General features: G+C 36.6%; 2 protein-coding genes across 2 annotated transcripts in view; both read left to right on the top strand.

The window, feature by feature from the left end:
* The window catches only part of LOC148679789 (uncharacterized), a 415,121-nt gene that overhangs the window by 52,496 nt on the left and 341,581 nt on the right, over positions 1–21,044 (top strand). The window lies entirely within an intron of this gene.
* On the top strand, positions 217–7,965 carry clic1 (CLIC family member 1). The gene is given in 6 exon segments (NM_212682.1): positions 217–540; positions 1,739–1,848; positions 1,960–2,085; positions 4,328–4,434; positions 6,851–7,032; positions 7,112–7,965. Coding segments are annotated over 6 exon segments (726 nt in total). The 5' UTR covers positions 217–501; the 3' UTR covers positions 7,274–7,965.

Here is a 21,044-nt window from a genome sequence, read left to right on the forward strand (position 1 = left end):
TCCCTTTAAATAAGAACCACTTGAAAAGGAATATTTTAATTAAAACTAAAAACGTTAAAATGTACAAACTGCAAACAATAACGTTTTATTTTTTTAGCCCTTTCAGTAGTTATGGTTACTAAAAGTTAGTGGAAGTTCAGGCTCGTCGAAATCAGGAAATGAGAGAGAGCGAGAGAGAGGAAGTAGGTTAATCTTGCTCTAGGCGTTATCGATGAATTTCGATACTGAATAAGTAATTTAAATTATTTATACAACATACATTACACTAGAATTGGACACTTTCTGGCGTTCATAGATACTTTGCTCTACATTTAACAACCACTGTCAGATTCGGAGTTCAAGGGAGTGAAGTTTCAAATTGACCACGACATAGAGGAAGTGAGCTCGGTGATAAAGCGGCAGGAGTACAATATATAAGTTTGAGTTAGAATCTCAGTATCGTAAAGCGTTATAGATATTCGTATTTTGTTTGAAGTTTGGTTTAACAGTTTGAACTCCAGCATGAGTGAGGAGAGACCTGAGGTTGAGCTCTTCGTGAAGGTGAGTTTACCCGCAGGCCATTATTGATACATTTATAAGGACTAGAGTTTCAACTGACAGGCAGACAACGCATGGATCTTTACATTATGAAATGAAAAAAAAAAAAACCCAAAAGGAATAGATATTATTCTTATTTCTATTCTAGAAAACAAGTGGTATTCTGCATCACATTAAAATTTGCAGTGTTATTATTATTATCTATTGTTCTTAGTGTTGTTGTGATTCTAGGTTGTAATTAGCATTACTGTGCGTTATATGCACTACACAGGCATGCCACATGCTACCAGTACAGCATCAATACTTCCTGTAATGTACTGGAGTGATATAGCACAATCCTTTTGAATTGTTTTTTCAGTGAGTGTTTTTTTAACCCATCTGTATGTATGTAGTTCAGAGATGCTTAATTTAGTTTTTCCAGTTTCACTGGAAGCAAGTTGAGATTTAAATACTAATATTTTATAGCCTAAATATATAATAGTACAACATAGAAAAACTTTCCACAGACGTGCATCTGTTGGCGTTTTTTGCTAATTTATCTTGTAGAGCATTTATGAGATCAGACACTGCTGTTGGCTTGGCTCAAAATTTCTGCTCCAGTTCAAAACATATTTTATGGGGTTTAAGTCAGGGCTCTGTGTGGGCCAGGTACATTTTTATACACCATTACTAACCCTGTCATTTCTTCATGAACTTTTCTTTGCGCTGAGGCAGTCAGGCTTACCCAAACAAAAATGTGATGCATGCTGTTTTTTGTTTGAGTGCATGAAATAAACTCCCTTGAATTGTCATTTTGCATAGTCACTCTTTTGTTTTGCTGGTATACAAAATTGACTATCAATGTTCTTTAAGAATAAATTACTTCCTGACACTTGACCTAATCATCTTGCATTTGGGTACAATATGATTCCTTATATGTACAGATGTTAAAAAAGTTTCTTTTTGTGATTAAGTGCAAGGATAACAAGGGGCTACACCATGGGTGCTCATCCATACTCCTGGATATATTATCTTGCAGAGTTTAGCTCCAAACATAACTAAACCAACTAAGAAGTATCTAAAGGATCACTTGGTAATTAAAGACAGGTGTTTTTGATCAATGTTACAGATAAACTCTGCAGGAAGGTTGATCTTCAGGAATAGAGCTGAACACCCCTGGTCTATACACAGTCATTCTCTGAATTTGTGTATTTGTTTATAGGCAGGAAGTGATGGTCAGAGTATTGGAAACTGCCCGTTTTCTCAGCGGCTTTTCATGGTCTTGTGGCTAAAAGGCGTAACTTTTAATGTGACCACAGTTGACATGAAGAGGTTGGTTTTTCTGTTGCATTGTGTATCTTGAGCAGTGCACCTTTTTAATTGAAATGATTAACATAGAAATTTCCACCCTGCCAACTTCCTCTTTCTCTGTTTTGTGAGCAGGAAACCGGAAATTCTAAAAGATCTGGCCCCTGGTGCTCAGCCTCCTTTCTTGCTATATGGTACAGAGGTGAAGACAGACACCAACAAAATAGAAGAGTTCTTGGAAGAAACACTCTGTCCTCCTAAGTAACTTACTTCATTATTGCATGCTTCATTTCCCTTCATTGTGTTGCTAGATATCATCACTGTGCTTGTATTTGTATACTTATTATAACTGTATGGATACAAATCCTGATGTTGAACTTGTAATCATACTGTAACATGTATTTAAGTGTTTTTTCTTAAATGTGGGTAAAGTAATTATGAAATCAGAATACAAATACAAATTAAAGTATGTAATTTTCAATCTTTAATTTTATAAAGCAGGGATGTCAAACACAGATCACGAAGGGACACAGCTCTACACAGTTTAGTTCCATTCCTGTTTCAACACACATGCCTGTAGGTTTCAAACAAGCCGGAAGGACTCAATAAGTATGATCAATTGTGTTTGATTAGATTTGGAACTAAACTGTGCGGAGCTGCAGCCCTCCAGGAACTAAGTTTGGCACCACTGGTATGAAGCCATTGTGTCTATCAGAAGAATTCAATTTTAATTGGCCCTCAGTCTTCATTAGAACAGAAATGGTTTGATAAACTAAAAGTTGCTCATGTTAGTCACTCTGTTTTTCCAAATCCTAAAGTTCACTTAATCTTGGATCTGGCCTGTATTAAGACTAGGTAGTTTTTGTTGTCATTGATGAGTCTTGAACACCTTGATTATTTGGATCAGCTGTGTTTGATTAGGGTTGGAGCAAAACTGCAGAGCTGCGGTCCTCCAGGAATTGACTTTGACACATACACATAAGGATACATGAAATGTGGCCTTCAAATGACCGGTTGCTATAAAATATTATATTTACAGACGACAAGGACTTAAGCAAACGTCCAGCAAGGCTTATTCAGTAAGGGCAGAATTCTAGGTTTTTGCACAAGAGGTTTTTTTTTTTTGGTACAATAAACAAAATACCTCAATTTTATTTATATATATATAAAGTTATCAGTCATCCACCCATCCTTAGTTTTGTGAATTCATACAAATTATCAGGTTGTAAAGATATAGAGAATTAACAATGGAAACTATCCCCATGTTTCTTAATAATATTGCTACATACTATATATAGATATTTTAGATGTAGCACATATAATTTAAAAAAAGACCAAGGGACCAAGAAATAAAACTTAAAGTGTTCATTTGATTGACAAAACTATTGATTCTCCAAAAAAGTTGACTCAGAATCATTTATATGAATTTTCTTGGCTCCAAATCTTAAGCTGTTTCATATTGACATCTTCACGAAACAACATGTGAGATGCTGGAACTGGCAAAACTTGAACCCGCCCTTCCTTTCAAACACTAGAGGAGTCAGAGTGATGGGGATGGGATTGATCATCACTGAAGATGAGTGATCACTGATCATTGTGAGATGACCAAAGATGCAGGGCTGTTGAGAATAAATGGCTTATTTTCATAACAATACCACAGTATAGCCAAGCCAACTTTGCTTTGTTTGTTCCTGTCATGTTTTTGATGATTAATACAGTAACCTATGCTGCAATGTGGGATTTGTTGGCCAATTGTAATTAAAAGAAGGATCAGAACCAAAGACTGTTAGGACCAATTCCCATGATATTTTTTAGCCCTACTTTCCCCCTTCCGCTTGGCCCTTGAAACAGAGTATATATATATATATGTATATATATATATATATATATATATATATATATATATATATATATATATATGTATGTGTGTGTGTGTGTGTGTGTATGTGTGTATGTATGTATAAATATATATATATATATATATATATATATATATATATATATATATATATATATATATATATATATATATATATAGTTTTGTGGTCCCACTTTATATTAAGTGGCCTTAACTTATATGTACTTACACAGGAATTAATAGTTTGTTACAATGTACTTATTGTGTAAATACATGTATTTACTGTGTACTTATGCTTGATTAAATACATGTATGTAATTACATCTTTAATTTACTTTTGTAATTACAATTGTAAATACACTGTTGACCATCCCTTACACCTTAACCCACCCTTAAACCTACCCATGCCACCAAACCTGTCCATAACCCAACCTCTTTCCCAACTCAAAAGCACCACAAGTGTTCTCAAATACATTATAAACACAGTAAGTACATTGTATTTTTTTTTTATGTAAGTACATAGTAGTTAAGGACACTTAATATAAAGTGGGACCAGTTTTGTCTCTTACCTGTTAATATGAAATGGGAAGACCAAACTGTTATGTTTAATATATCTATCTCTTTTGCTACAATTTATTCCTCCAGATATCCACGGCTGGCAGCTTGCAATCCTGAATCTAACACTGCAGGTCTTGATGTGTTCTCTAAGTTCTCAGCCTACATTAAAAATTCAAACCCTCAGATGAACGACAGTAAGTGCAAAAAACATTGGTGTTTATTTTCATTTAATTCTGTTAAAAAGATTGCTATTATTAAAGTCAGCATGAAATCAAAATGTTATCTTCTTGATTTTATATATGGATAGTTGTGCATGTTATCAATTATGAATCTTTGCACTTCATTATTTTTGTAAAAATTTATTTGCCCACATAATCGTAATCTAAATAATCGTAAAACAGTTCTGATGTACAGCAGTTCTCCACAACTAAGTACAAACTGGCATGCAAATCTTCCTCCATTTTGTTAGCAATGCCCATCTTCCAACAATCCAATAGGTTCCCAAAGCAGTACTTTTTTTCTTATTTTATAATCATTTAAAGTTAATGTATGTCAGCCTAGTGGAAATGGAACAAGCTTGACTTCTGTTTCATGCTGCCTTTATGTTTCAGCTGTGAGGTTCATGACCAACTGATCGGTTGTCATCAGGAAGTATGGACTCATTTCACTCTTCAGCATTTGCGAAACTATGTAAACACAGCATTGGCTGCTGCTGAAGTGAATGTGTTTTTGCACTGGCTCAAAGATTTTCCTATCTTTTAAGTTTAGGGATGTTGACGGACTTGTGAAACTCGAGAAAGTCTACAAGTTCTTTGAGTACAAGTTGTACAAGTACAACAACTACAAGTAATTTTCAACTTGTGCGTCTACACAGCTGTTGACTTCATGGAACACTTTTAATATTATATTGCCTTTTCTTCTGTTATCACTGAACTTAAAACCTTCTGCCCTTACAATGTGATGCATCCCTGTTTTTCAAGATAGTTGTAGACTCTGTTGGCCCTGGTCTGATACCTCTCTTAAATAAGTGTTTACAGACTGGTTCAGTTCCTTTAAGTCTGAAAGTGGCCCCAGTTACCCCTCTGCTCAAAAAGCCTTCCTTAGACACCTCGGTTTGGAATAATTTTCACCCTGTCCCTGTGGTTCTATTTGTTTCTTAGATCCAGTTGTGTATGCTATCTGTGTTTCCCTATTAACAATCACCTTACATTGGACAAACATGTTTTTTCTGTTGTCAAGTTTTTTACAACTCTGTTTACTTTTCAAAATAAAACACTTTTTTGCCTGAAAAGTCACATGATACAGTTATCCACACTTTTATAACTTCACACTTGTATTACTGTAATTCTCTACTTTATGGCATCTCTAAATCCCAGGTAGCTTGATTTCAAGTGATCCAAAATTCTGCAGCCAAATTCCAGAAAAATGGTCGCAAACATGACCATGTCACTCCCATCCTACACTCCTGTGCCACTGCATAACTATAGATGTGTTTATTGAGACGTAACGTCGGATTCTGATTGTGTCTGAAGCCGCGTGATCGAGCCTGATTTCCGGTTACGTTATTGAATCGGGACATCCCTAGCTCAAAGTAGAATATATGAAGTCTATGTAACCTGTGTATTTGATGATTAGTCTAGTTATGGGCTATTAGTAGTCATCTGTTGATTTGTCATTGACAGGCCAAATTTAGCCTTTTTTAGCCATGCTGTTGATGTATATACAGTCCATTCGGAAAGTATTCATACCCCTTCACTTTTCCACATTGTTTTATGTTACAGCCTTATTCCTAAATGGACAAATTCATTTATTTCCTCAAATTTCTAGACACAATACACCATAATGACAATGTGAAAAAAGATTTTTTTTTAATTGTTGCAAATTTAATAAAAAAATTAAAAACCTAAAAAATCACTTGTACATAAGTATTAACAGTCATTGACCTCAGTCTGGGGCGACGGTTTATCTTACAGCAGGACAATGACCCAAAGCACACCGCCAAAATATCAATGGAGTGGCTTCACAACAACTCGGTGAATGTCCTTGAGTGGCTCAGCCAGGGCCCAGACCTAAATCTTGTTGACCATCTCTGGAGAGATCTGAAAATAGGAATGGGCAAAAATTCACTAAGACAGGTGTGCCAAACTTGTGGCTTCATATTCAAAAAGACTTGAGGCTGTAGTTGCTGCCAAAGGTGCAACAACAAAGAATTGAGCAAAGATTTTGAATACATATGTACATGTGTATTTTTTTATTTGTAATAAATTTGCAACAATAAAAAAAAATCGTTTATCATATTGTCATTATGGGGTATTGTCTGTAGAATTTTGAGGAAATAAATGAATGTAATCCATTTTGTAATAAGGCTGTAACATAAAAAGTGTGGAAAAAGTAAAGCGCTATTAATATTTTCCGGATGCACTGTATGTCTAGTAGATGTCTATTTAACAAACATTGCTAGGTGGGTGGTGGCTGTGTGAACAGGTCTTAGTATACATTGTGAATAGCACTATAGCTCTGAATGTTCAATAGTAAATACATAAAAATAGGGAAGGTAATTGCAATTGTCAGGTTTTCAAAGTAAGCTTTTTGAACTGTTTTTTTGTGCAGATCTAGAGAAGGGTTTACTAAAGGCCCTGAAAAAGTTGGATGACTATCTGAGCTCTCCTCTCCCAGACGAGATTGATGAGAACAGTGCCGATGATGTCATTTCCTCCACCCGTTCTTTTTTAGATGGACAGGAGCTTACCTTGGCTGACTGCAACCTGCTGCCCAAGCTACACATTGTCAAAGTGAGACAGACTCCCAACAGACTGCCCCTTAAATAACGTTTACAAAATAAATGCTTAGCTTTATTTTCTCTATTCTCAGGTTGTTTGTCTGAAGTTTCGAGGTTTCTCCATTCCTCGCTCTCTGACGTCTCTGTGGCGATATCTGGATGCAGCATATGCCAGAGAGGAGTTCTCATCCACCTGTCCCAGTGATGAGGAGATATATGTGGCCTACTCTTCTGTTGTGAAGGCGCTTAAATAGAGAAAGGGCATTCCTAGTCACGCTCCCATGTGTGTTATTACCAATTATCCTTCCAGATTACCCTAGTGTTTCATGTGTTTCATATTTTACTGTCTCAAGCTTGAGGTTGTTTGCACCAGCAGGGTCCTAATGTTTCACTTTTAAACTAATTATGGTCAAATGTTTTATAATTTTAAAAACTTCTGAACCGCTGAGGTCAAAATCATTTCTATTGTTATTCACATTGGTTGCCTGCAGTTTTAGTGGTAACAAGAATAAATATTATTTTATTTTTCAGTATTTTTATATTGCTTACTGTGAACTGCTCTTCACAGATAAAGACCTGTCTTTACACTCATCTTGACCTCCAAGTTTGTTACACTATGTAAAAGAGAAAACCAGTAACAGTAGCAAGCAATCTTTTGTTGATGTATTTTTTTCATATACAGTATCAAGAAAACATTATAGTTTGTAATGAAGGACTTCAATTCATTGGTGTTCAATCTTAGCTTCATAGCACTTAATGAAATTCGCTCATGTTGTTGCTGACTGCTTCTAAAATTACCTTCAAAAAATATTCATATTAAGTCATGCAGTATACCAAGTCTTATGCCCTTGCACCTCATTTTACACTTCTCACTTCTCTAACCACCTTATGCTTATACAATATGTAATTCAATGATACAATTTCTAATAAAGATTAAGTGAAAACATAAACGCGTTATTTTATTTTACATTAATGTAGCATTTTAGATATTTCTTAAATTTTAATCTATAAATAAAAATATATCATCTTAAATTTTTGCCCATATTACAGATATTTTTTTCCATTTTAGTTCAGATTTGAATAGCCATTTGAATAGAACTACTTAATAGTCTAATAGTGTAAATGGAATTTAAATATTTTTGTAGCCTCTTTCTCTTTTCTTCTGTGCATAGCAGAACTAAACGTTTTGCTTTTACTCATTGTAAAGATAAAATCTGGTCTTTGTGTTGAGAAAAAAAAAAACATTTAAATCCTAATTAGACCTGTGTGTGTGTGTACGTACAAACTATGAAAATGACTCATTTTGGAGTGCCTTAACTGTGTCACTATATTGACAATCAAATGAACGTGCTTAAATGCATGTACATTAATTAGGAAGGCAGACATCCCAGGGCCGTTTTGAAATACCCACCCCCCTCCACTGACCAAAAGTCCAAAATTTGGCTTTACTTGTGTTCGTTTGTCTCATTTTTGACTGCTATGCCATCATAAGTTGTGAAAATTACCAACAGAAGAAGGCTTTAAGACTAATTTAATTTGTAATTATTCAAGTGGCCAAATTCTGACTGGGGAAAGTTGAATGAGTTGAATCAGTTTTTTATTTGCCTATAGGCTAATGAAAACAAGTTTCACCGTTTTTGTTGAAAAAAGTTTCACCGAATTCCTATTATTTTTTATGACAAATGATAATAAATTTGTATTTAAAAGTAAGTATTTTTTTCATATTTCTTTATTAATTGTTGTTTATTTAAAATGATAATCCCATAACATTATTTATAAACCTGTAATAACTTACAGTTTGAATGCAAATTTGTAAATAAATACTTTGTAATAAAATAGTATGGTAAGCACTTTGCACAAATTGTAGGAAATATTTCTTGTACAAGTGTGGTTATGATCACCATCCGACCAGCTAATTAAGCAAAGATTAGTGCTTAAAATGTCACTAAAATACAGTATTCAAACCCCGCATGAGACGAATAACGGGATACATGGTAGAAGAAAAAGGTCACTTGTTTGAGGCCCAGCTGGGTCAGTTGGCATTTCTGTGTGGAAGTTGCGTGTTCTCCTCATGTTCGTGTGGGTTTCCTCTGGATGCTCCGGTTTCCCACAGTCCAAAGACATGCGGTATAGGTGAATTGAATAAGCCGTAGGTTACAGTATGTGTGTGAATGCAAAAGTGTATGGGTGTTTCCCAGTGTTGGGTTGAGGCTGCAGGTCCTTTACTGCGTAAAACATATGCTGAATAAATTGGCGGTTCATTCCGCTGTGGCGACCCCTGATTAATAGAGGGTTTAAGCTGAAAAGAAAATGAATGAATGAATAAATGTGGCAAATAACTGCACAAAGGTCCCCTTTTTCAGAATAAAGAACCACCCTTTTTAATAGGCTCGCTACGGGGCTACATCCCACCTCTCTCGGAAATCTCCCACATATTCATAGTGGCTCCCTAATGCCTGCAAATTACATTCAACATCCTGACAATTGTGGAGGCAAGAGGGAGTGAGTGAGGGCAAGATAATATGTCAAGTGTAGTGATAAAGTAAGCTTTAAATTATGCTAATGAATAGTGCAATAAAGTAAACATTTCTTTAGTTCAGCATAAATCATTGAATCGAATTAGACCATTAGCATGACGCTGTAATGTACAATGATAATACGCAGCACATGAAAACCAACTACTTGCACAGGGAGCGCATCTTGCAACCATGCTTTATCAAATAGCACAACATAATTAGGATGTATTTGATTTATTCAACCAACAAACCAAGCTTTTCCATTCTGAGAACTGGTTATTAATAACCCATATAAACAATTAATTTATAAAATACATAATCTACTGCTATTAATAAAACAAATATACTGTAATGACCTGTCCCACAAGACAGGTAAAAAAGAGACCATGAAAAGAGGCCAAGATCTATACTACCCTGACGTCTCAGGTGGTGTACCGCACACCAGTTTATAAGCAAACAGGACCTTCAGGTAGGAGCAGTTATGGGAGGCCATTGCCCTGCAGCCACCATTTAGATGTCAGAGCTCACTGGTTCTAGTCTCCTCCCACCACTCACTAGTTGGAGAGACTTCAGGCAGGCCCTGCAGGATCTTGGTAGTACAGGCCTGCATACTCTAGTCATTATCACTGCAAGTTCCACTTGCCCCAAGGAGCGCAAAGTATGTAAGATGTGTTTCCCCACAGCTCGGTTTGAAAGTGCTATATTTATTCACTATTTTCGCACAGTTTGATATAACTACTTTTTAAAAAGTTGGAAAAGCACTTCATTAACTATAGCAGGTTCACATATATATTGACTGTAACTCATCGATATGACAGCAAGAGCAATTGTAGCAAAACTACACATCAACAAGAAGATACTTGTGTACTATTAATTCACATAATAATTCATTCGCAAACATACCTATATTCTCCAAGGCATGTTGGAGTTGATCAAATATGATATATGCACAAAAACAATTCCTTATCTACTGTACAGAGATTAATACTGTTAAATAAGAAGTCGAGGACTGGTTGGGGCTTACACAGCAAAAAGTTGGATCTACATTGACACCACAAGAGAATTTAATCCATAATTTCAATACTTCAAAAACAGGTGGGGCAGCTCAATGTGAAGTTCTGGAATTAATATCAAGAAGGAATAGTGTTCGACTCGTCAGGTTTGCACAATGCTTATTACTATTTCATGTTTATTTCTTTTACATTGCAATCTGTTTCCTCTTTGTTGGGCATAAAAAGAAGGGACACAGAACAAACAGTGTCCTTGTATGCAATGATCTCCTATACACTTCAGACTTGGCAAATCAATACACTTAGCTTTGAATACTTTAAATATGAGTTCAATTTGAGCAAAAGTGAAATTTTTCCACACCTCTCTGCAGCTAAGAATATATCCGCTAAATAAATTTCCATTCAGGATTACACAACGTAGATTTAAATACCCTGGAGACAAATTTGATGGCCTCTTTATTTAACTTTTCCCTTATGTCTAACAGGAAGAATTAATTTAGTTAAAATAAATATCCTTTTGCAAAATTGCAAAATTCTCATCACTTTTCCGTAAAATGGACACCCTGATCTTAATACCAAAAATTCACAAATCATAAAGACCCAAAAAACTTGGAAGGATGGCCCTACCTAATTTGCCATTTTACTAGTGGGTATCTCATTTTAGAGCCATGCCATCTGGATGGCAAACCATGGAAGCGATGTCATAAAGGCTGACTTCACTATAGCAGCTTTATCTCATGCTCCAATTAAATGCTCATCACTTCCCTTTACCAAAAAGGTAATTGTTGAAACTACGTTTAGAATTTGGAGGCAATTAAAAAGTATTTTAGATCACAAAAATGTTCAGCTTCTGCACCCATTGATAGACAGAAATTTTAACCAATGCCCATCACTGGAAACTATAACATTTAAGGATTTATCTATAGACTATGTCTTCACATCTTTCCAACAATTATCTGAAAAATTTGACTTACCAAGTTTCTTTAGGTATATGCAATTTTATTTAAGACAGTTTCCTAAATTGCCTAATACTACTTCTTACATTATACTAATCTCTTTAAACCTGTCTATAGTATGAAAGGGATGATTTCTTAATTCATTAATTCATTTTCCTTAGGCTCAATCCATGATTATCTGGGTTTACCACAACGGAATGAACTGTCAACTATTCCAGCATATGTTTTACGCAGCTGATGCCCTACCAGCCACAAACCAGTACTGGGAAGCACCCATACACTCTCACACTCAGGTTAGTTTTGTTTACCCAATACACTTACACCGCATGTCTTTAGACTGTGAGCACCCAGAGGAAACCCACACAAACATGGGGAGAGCATGCAACTCCACAAAGGAATGCAAACTGGTACAGCTGGGACTCGAACCAGTGACTCTCTTGCTGTGAGGCGACAGTGCTAACCACTGAGCCACCATGCTACCCCGATCTTATATTTCTATAATGCAATTTAAAAGGACATAGAAGAAAATATTCTGTAAATTCTTCTTCTTTCTACCACCGTCTGATTCAGTATAAAATACTTAATTTTTACACATTAAACCAAAATTAGACTTTCCAAAGTTTACCTTGATGTTGATCCAGCATGTGATTATTGTCATCAAGCTCCTGCAACAGCTGGGCATATTTTCTGGTCATGTTCATCTTTATACAATTATTGGTCACAGATTTTTTTTACCTCTGGCTATCACAGCTCTCTTTGGCACCCTTTCTCTATCCCCTAACATTTTCCACCTAACATTCCCATAAGACATTTTAGAAAGACATTTAATTTCATTTAATTGGAAATCACCACCCTATCAATTCTTTGTGAATTAAAGACAGTTTGTATTTTATTACATTAAAGAAAATCAGACACACAATAAAAGGAATAGTTAGCGGCTTCTCTAAAACATGGGGACCCTCTTGTTCTCGTCTTTTCTTCCCACTAGGTATAGATTGGTAATTGACAGCATCTTGAATAGAGTAGTATGTAGTTACATCTGTGATTTTACTTTGTGCATATTTGATTAAATGACCATGTTGAGGGTATTTTTCAGGCGCTGGTCCTGTCTGTCTTTCACTTTAAGCCTTACTTACTTGGCACCAGGTTCACACTGAGCACCAACTATGCTAGCCTCACCTGGATACTAAATTTCTGCCAGCTGTGCGATGACTGCAGCATCGGTTCTACTGGCCGAGGAGTCACCAGGATACAAAGCTGCATGTACAATTATGTGATTTCTGCACTGTGCAGAAGGGACCCAATGTTCCCAAGCACAGCTACAACAGTACACATGGAGAGAATTCGAGTGGACATCTTGGGCCCTTCCCCCATCACAGAGACCAGCAACTATTTTGTTCTGATTACCATGGAGTAATTAGCAAAGTGGCAAGAAGCATACCAGTGCCCAACCAAAGTGATTTGACATCTGCAGAGTGACTGGTGGACATGACGTTTGCCCATTTTGGGGTGCTGAATGAAATTCATTGTAAGAAGGGGCAAAACTTGTGTGCAACTATTTAGTGAGGTGTGACAGAGGTTGGAGTAAAAAAAATAAATAAATAAAATAAACAGAACCACACCCCCTTACCCGTAAAGCAATGAACTGGTTGAGCACTTGAAATGAATACTGGGCACCCAACTTGCCATCTTATCCAGCTGACATCACTGGAACTGGGATCAGCATCTGCCTTTGGTCTTCTGGGTATACAGGACAGCAGAGCAGGAGTCAATCAGTGCACACCAGCACTTTTGTTTTGGAAGGAACCCCAAACACCGATGGACTAGTGTTTAGGGCAGCTCCTGAGCCTGAAATCGCTGATGGGACAGAACAGGACTATTTTAGCTGGTTAAATGAGCATCTGATTAGAAAGTTAACAAACAGTGCTGCCTCCTGCTTGCATGTTCCTTAAAGTTCTCTCACACAAGAGACACGCATGGTCATGCAGTGTTTAGGACACGTGTGCTCTTCCTGATTATAAAAAGTTGCATGCTATAGATGCTAGCACTCCACTGGCTGTTTAGTTTAATCACACAGTTTAGTTAGGTTATTTTAGCATCAGTTCACCCAAGTACAGTCAGTTATTACAATACGAAATAATAGGCTGAATGCATAATGCAAATTAATTCATTCATTTTCTTTTCGGCTTAGTCTCTTTATCAATTAGGGGTCGCCACAGCGGAATGAACCGCCAACTTATCCAGCATATGTTTTAAGCAGCGGATGCCCTTACTGCCTCATCCCATTATTGGGAAACACCCATACACTCTTATTGACTACAGACAATTTAGCTTACCCAATTCACCCATAGCACATGTTTTTGGACTTGTGGGGGAAACTGGAGCACCCGAAGAAAATCCACATGAACCTAGGGAGAACATGCAGACTCCACATAGGAATGCAAACTGACCCAGCCAAGTCTCAAGCCTGCAACCTTCTTGCTTTGAGGCAACAGTGCTACACACTGCGGCACAGTGCTGCTCATAATGCAAATTATCATGATTAATTATCAATGCAATCTAAGCTGAGCCATTCATTTTATACATAAACTATACATATAAAAATTATGTGAAGTTATGCAACACTATACACAATAAACAAAACAATTATATAATAAGCAAACAGATAGTGCCTCAACCCTGTAAGTCCCTACATATAAAAAAAATGGCAGAAAAAATCACATTTTCTGGAACATTAAACCATATAGCAAAATAATAAAAATAAACTGCTAAATACATTTTTTAAATGTCATTTATTTTGTATCACATTTGATTCTGTACATCAGGCGTACATCAAAACTTTTTGCTCTCAACAATGTTATTTTTAATTACAAAAAAAAAAATGACCATAACATTTTGACAATAGATAAACAGATTTCAGGTTGTTTTCTTCTTGTTTTTTTTTTCACATTAAATTTTTTTTCTGTTTTTTATTATTTCACCTTGCGGTACGCGTAGTAGCAGTTTCAGTCCTTGTTCAGGTAAAGATGCACATTACACTTACACAGTACACAGAAGTCAAAAAAGATTGCTATAGCTGTGTTTTTATCTCCATCTCCATGTTTCTCCATGTTGGAAAATGATCAGGATCAAACATTCTAACATTAAAAGGCACAACGCAGCTTAACCTTTTATGGAGTGTATGTTCATGTACATGCCTTTCACAATCTCTTTGGCATTTGTATATACTGACTTGCCATCTCTTTCTATACTGTAGTGGTTCTCCATTGTCCTGTAGCATTTCATCAGTGGCAAACTATCCAGAGGCTATAATAATGGATGCCAATTAATGTGCCAGTTAGGGGAAGATGATGTGGAGGGATGGACTTCTCGGGCCATGCATGATGATGGACATTCAGGCAACTTTGATGAGGAAGAATATCAAGAAGAAATGTGTATTTCAGACAAAAGGTTGAAGTCCCAACAACATAAAACACAGGATACAGTCAGAAGGCAGTAGGCCTGAGTCCTCTGTGCCTTCCTTAGCACATGCAATGAACTCAACAAATTTTCTCCATCTGTATTCTTTCCTTTTTGCGTTGCCCTTTGCTGACTGCATTTTCACTGTGTCTTGTGTTTGTGTAGTTGGGACCTTTATTTCTGTGATTGTCTAGACTACACTTTCTTCTTAATAATCTGCCTCATCACTGCTGCCTGATCGACCATCATCATGCATTGATGATGGTCCATTCCTCCTCATCATCATCCCCTAACCACCTTTTGGCACCCATGCCATCCATTATTATGTTGATGATATTTTCAAGAAACTTTATTTTCTTCCTCGATTATTTTTGACATATGAAATTACACATAAATTTATCATTATAGTTTACAGATTATGAATTATTCTATAAATACAGTGTATTTTAAGATGGCATTTCAGTCATTAATTAGATTAATTAAATCATCCAAATACTGTGTGTTTGCAATGTAGTAGGTATAATATACAGTAGATTATATTACCAAAATGTGACAAGACTGTTTAGGAATAAAGCACCGATTATACCCATTGTATCAAATTTTAAACTAAATTTATTTGTAACATAATGAATTATTATTAAGTAATTATACTTTGTTTCAATCAAGAAACATTTTATATAATAAAATTAGTAACAATTAAAATTGTATTCTTACTATAACAACTTAAAATTAGCAAATAGTTTCCAGCCAAAGACTATGCGAGTATACTCGATGAGAAAAGCCATTTTGAAAAGATTATCAAAAAAGCCCTTCCACTGCCTACAGTGTCAATGAAAACCACTATAGAGCAAATTGATACAATTATCACTTAATAAGTGAAAGGTTGTTTCACAGCACCACCCGGCCAGGCACCTCAACTAGCTTTTGTAATTTGTCTCATCTCTATGGCTAATGAGACCCCCCACAGTTGTATTATCCACAAACTTAATTTTGTGATAAAGTGCAGTCTGATATCAGCTGAGCAAAGTGGAAGGGGCTCAGTATACATTCCTGCAAAGCCCCGTGTTCAGTGTAATAGTGAGTTATAGACTCACACTGCCTGTGGTCTCCCCATCAAGAAGTCCAGCAGCCAGTTACACAGTGATGTATTGAGCCCCAGCTGGGCCAATTTTCCTGTGAGCTGTTGCTGAAGTTCTAACATAAGTTTTTAGAGTCGCATGTATAAAGGCTGAGTGGAGGGCAGTGGCAATAGCATAATTGGTCGAGCCTGGGCAAATATGTAAACTAAAAGAGGTCCAGGAAGAAGGGAAGAACAAAATTGATGTTGCTGCCGTTCAAAGAACTCCATGAAGATGTCCAACATGACCATTGAACCAGAAGGGTGATGATTTATTAAGGTTTGGGATGATGGTTAGTTTTGAAGCATGTGGGGACAACAGCCTGGTTTAATAAACTGTTGTATACGTTTATGAAGACATTAGTGAGTTACCTCTCACACACTCTCTTACTACATGATTATGAATGTTATCAGGATCCAGAGCATTTTCGGGACCTGCAGAGGGATCTCCGCACATTGAACAGCATCAACACCTGGTTATCAAAAGAAGGTGGGATCTTCCATGCCATGGTGCTCGTTCAGCAGCAGGGTGGTGTTAGAGGTCTGTGGTGGAGGCTTGTAGTCTGTAAGAAACTGTATTCCCCGTCACAGGCTAAGTGTGTCCCTGCTGTCTCTGAAGTGATAGGTTATTCCCTTAGAGTACTGTCTCTGATGCCACGGGATAGGGCAGCCTGTAGAACTCCTTTAGGAACCTGTCATTTTCTGTCAGCCACAGCTTTTAATTGACCCATACAGTGTTGGTTTTGGTGACCATGACATCAATGCATTTGTTATTGTAGGCTGTGACGGTCTCTGTGTGTGTACTCCAGGAGGTCTGTAGTGGAGTTGTGTGTGGCAGTTTGCTTAAAGAGCCCCTATTATAGATGTAATAGGGTCATATTTTGGTTGTAAGGGTCTCCAACAACAGTCTAATATGCTTGCAAGGTCAAAAAACACTTTCATGGTCTTATAATTTGCATTTATTTTTATGTAATTATCCAAGCGACTCCCATATGAATCGTTCAGTGATTCATTTGTTCCCAAACCCCTCCTTAGCGCGAAGCTTATCTGCGCTGATTGGACCGATGACAGCCTGCTGTGATTGGTCGATACTGACTGCCTTCAATGCGAGACAGAGTGAAATGCCCAGCAGCTAATCAACAATATAAAAGTAGTCACAGTGCATACATGCTTCATATGTAAGGCGTGGATATGGCTGCCAGTGGGTGAATGTAAATACAGACGATAGACTTGAAAATATCAATGACTAACTTTTTTTATTTAGCAAAAACTCCAAGAACTGGTGAAAAGATCTCCTAGCTTGTCACACTATACCTGCTCTTTTCACACACACGCACACACACACACACACACATTACCCTACTCCTCGGAGGACATGACACACACACACACAAACGCACATTACCCTACTCCTCGGAGGACATGACACACACACACACACACAAACACACATTACCCTCGGAGGAGGAGGACACAACACACACACACATATCCTTCTCGGAGGAGGTCTGTAAACAAAGCGGCACGCGTCACAGTTTCAATGTGGCTTTACACGCAGTATGAGCATATTAAGAGTTAACCTGATACAGTACACGCGGTTACAAGTAACAAATCACAACTAAATACATTTGCAAGCTAGAGTAAACGAGGCAACAACTTTAATCGCACTTACTTACACTTGTGAAATGGAGGAAGAAACCGATCCATGTTCTGATATAGTCCATCAGTACTCTTTACTGATCCTTCCTTTAACAAATGGCAGATGAAGTCTTCTTTGTAAGTATGTAGTTTCCAGAAGCACTCAAACTGCTCAAGGCTGGGCTATAATGCTGAGGTTTCATCTTAGGGTAGTGACTCTACCCAAAGAGTAATATCCATCTGCACAGAGTGACTTAATTCGATCGGCATGTGTGTGTGTGGCTGTTTTTCTGTGTTAGAGAGCGGGGCCGCAGGTTTCAAATCTCCCGGGTTTGCGCATGCAACTACTTGTGTTTCGTGGATACGTCATCACGAAACACCTAATGACTCGTTATCAAGAGGACTCGCTTGAAGAACTAAGTCGACTCTTTTATGGATGAATCAACAGTTTTAAACACTGTACACTTACAGATTTAAGCCTTAGCTGGATATTTCACTTCACTTAGAGCTGTGTTACACACTACATGAAAGGGCATTTTCAAAAACCCATAATATGGGCTCTTTAAACATAGTCAATTGTGTTAGAGCAGTTCTGAAGGGCCTCTGAAGATCCCTCTGGCCACAACTGGATTTGCTTCTGAACTGGTTTGGTAACCTTGATGAGTGATCTGCATGGAGCCAATAGCATAACAGTGATGTTGTCTGAAACAAGACAAATTATTTTTTTTTACTTTTCCCATTCGTTTTTAATGTGGAGTCAGTTTGATCCCAAAGAACATAAACAATGATTTTATTTTGGGTGATTTTTAGGAAAAGGTGGAGAGTTTCATGCCCCTAAGATCAAGGGAACATATATAAAACAATAGGAAAAGTCAACCGGGGTTTCCTTGACCCCGTGGGCTGATTAATGGTAATGTGATGATGTGTTTTTGCAAATATACTCTTCAGAAATGGTGCTCTCCTAGCTGCTGCTGCTAAGCCATGTTTCCATGAACAGAAAAACACAATTCTCTCACAATCCCCTGAGGCATATGCAGTCCATTCTATTGTCATTGTATTGAAAGAGCATATGTTGGCCAGCATAATGTGGGGATGGCTGGTTTGTGTGGGTTAGCTGGTAACCTATCCCAGATACCTGTTTTTACTTTTTTTTTTTTTACCATTCTGAGATGTGCAGAATTGAGGGTTGGTGATGGTGTAGGCCTCCGGTGCAGAGCAAGGCCTGTGTGGAATTTTTTAACTCTAAAAATGTGGTTCTGCTGACATCAATAAGAAACTTATGACAATATTCACCCTTCGGGACAGTTAGAAAAGACGAGAATAAACAATAAGTCTCAGACTTACATGCCATAAAAGACATATCCTTTACATGTCCTGTAAACCTTCTGTAAAACAGAGCTAACTTACATTTCAATAGACAACATTTGCCATCAACTAGGCTACATTATTTAAGCGCATTCTACTTTACAACATTGTAGGATCTATTGTTGTCAAATTTAGGCTGTAGTTGTCAAGTTTCCTTCATAATGAGGAAATTAAGTCTCCTTTCAAAATAACTAGCCTTTCAGCAAAGCCTACATTCTTTAAAAAAAAAAAAAATAGGTTCCCTGAGGTTCTATATAGAACCTTGGGGTTCTATACTTGGCCAGTAAAACCTTTTACCCAAAAAAAAAATGGTTCCATTTAGAACCCTTTGATGCAAAGAACCTTTTTGATTAAAAGGGTTCTATAATTTTTGAATCATAACATAATTAAGTAGTAAAGATTATAAAATAATTATAAGCTATAACACAGAGAGACAAAGCTTTTTGAGTCAAAACCTAATCAAATGAATGCTGTGGTCAAAATCTTAATCAGTGTACAGTATGATGGGATTTTTTTCATGCAGGTTTGTACATTAGCATATAACTTATAGGCCTAGTTTATATATACTCAATGTTTAACATTTTTGACAAATTATTTTGTGAAATAAATAAAATAACCAATTTATTTAGACTGTGCAGTAACATGTTGTTATGGTTTAATGATTTATTTTAAACTAATAATCATAAAAAAGCCCTCTGGAGACGTCATTGACAAGGACATCGTCATGGACTGGTGGTGAAGAGCCTCGAGAGTGACGGTTAATTTTTCGAAAGGAGAAGTCCACTATTTCAGCTTCATCATTCAGGTATGTTAGTACATTTAATATATATATATATATATATATATATATATATATATATATATATATATATATATATATATATATATAATAGTGAAATATTTTGTATTATGAAGTTATGTTTCTATTTGATAGAAAATCCCTCTTGTAACTTTAGCTTTAATAGGTTAATATGGATAAACACTGTGCTTGTGATGACCTCGGTCGTCACCCTTCGGTTCAGAAATCTGTGTTAAGTTGAATTTGCTCTACTTTTTATTCGAAATAAGTTACAATATCGCTATACTTGTTTGTGTGCTATACAAACGCTCACTTTTAGCTTGGTTCGTGTGTGTTTTATCAGTGATTGAGCTAAACTCTGCAAAGTAGTGGACATTACTGCCCGCTGTTGAGACATTGCGGCTAGTCTGCATATACCGCAAGGTAGCAGTGCAGCGCTCGTGCTCGCACAGGCAGACTCGTGCTAGAGTCTGTGCACGCGCGGGAGGCCAGTCACGGTGGCAGATTCTCCCTATGGCCAGTCCGCCCCTGAATATTATTGAAACCTTTAAAAAGCCAATTGTGTATTGTGAAATATTAAACCTTTAAGTATATATATATATATATATATATATATATATATATATATATATATATATATATATATATATATATATATATATATATATATATATATATATATATATATATATATATATATATACACACACACACACACACACACACACACACACACACACACACACACATATATATATGTACACATATATATATATGTATGGATGTGTGTGTGTGTGTGTGTGTGTGTGTGTGTGTGTGTGTGTGTGTGTGTGTGTGTGTGTGTGTGTGTGTGTGTATATATTATTTTTCTTCAAACAGCCTAGAAACTGAACTGCATCAAAAAACTTGTGCTTGGTATGTATCATTGTTTTAAAATACATACAAACTGTATTGTGGTCAGTAAAATGAATTGAATATTATAAAATACTTCAAGATTGTATTTATCATTACAGAAAAGTGTCATGGGACCCTTATTAAATTCCCAGCTTTGGTCTGCAGGACACAAGTAGCTTTGAAGAAGAAGGATCCCTGCCTAAAGACAAACACGTGTCACATCCATAACTGTTTGACATCATCTTCAAGCACACGTGGTAAAGTATTGTAT

This window comes from Danio rerio, chromosome 19, assembly GCF_052040795.2.
Source record: "Danio rerio strain M-AB ecotype USA chromosome 19, GRCz13ab, whole genome shotgun sequence".
Classification (NCBI taxonomy): domain Eukaryota; kingdom Metazoa; phylum Chordata; class Actinopteri; order Cypriniformes; family Danionidae; genus Danio; species Danio rerio.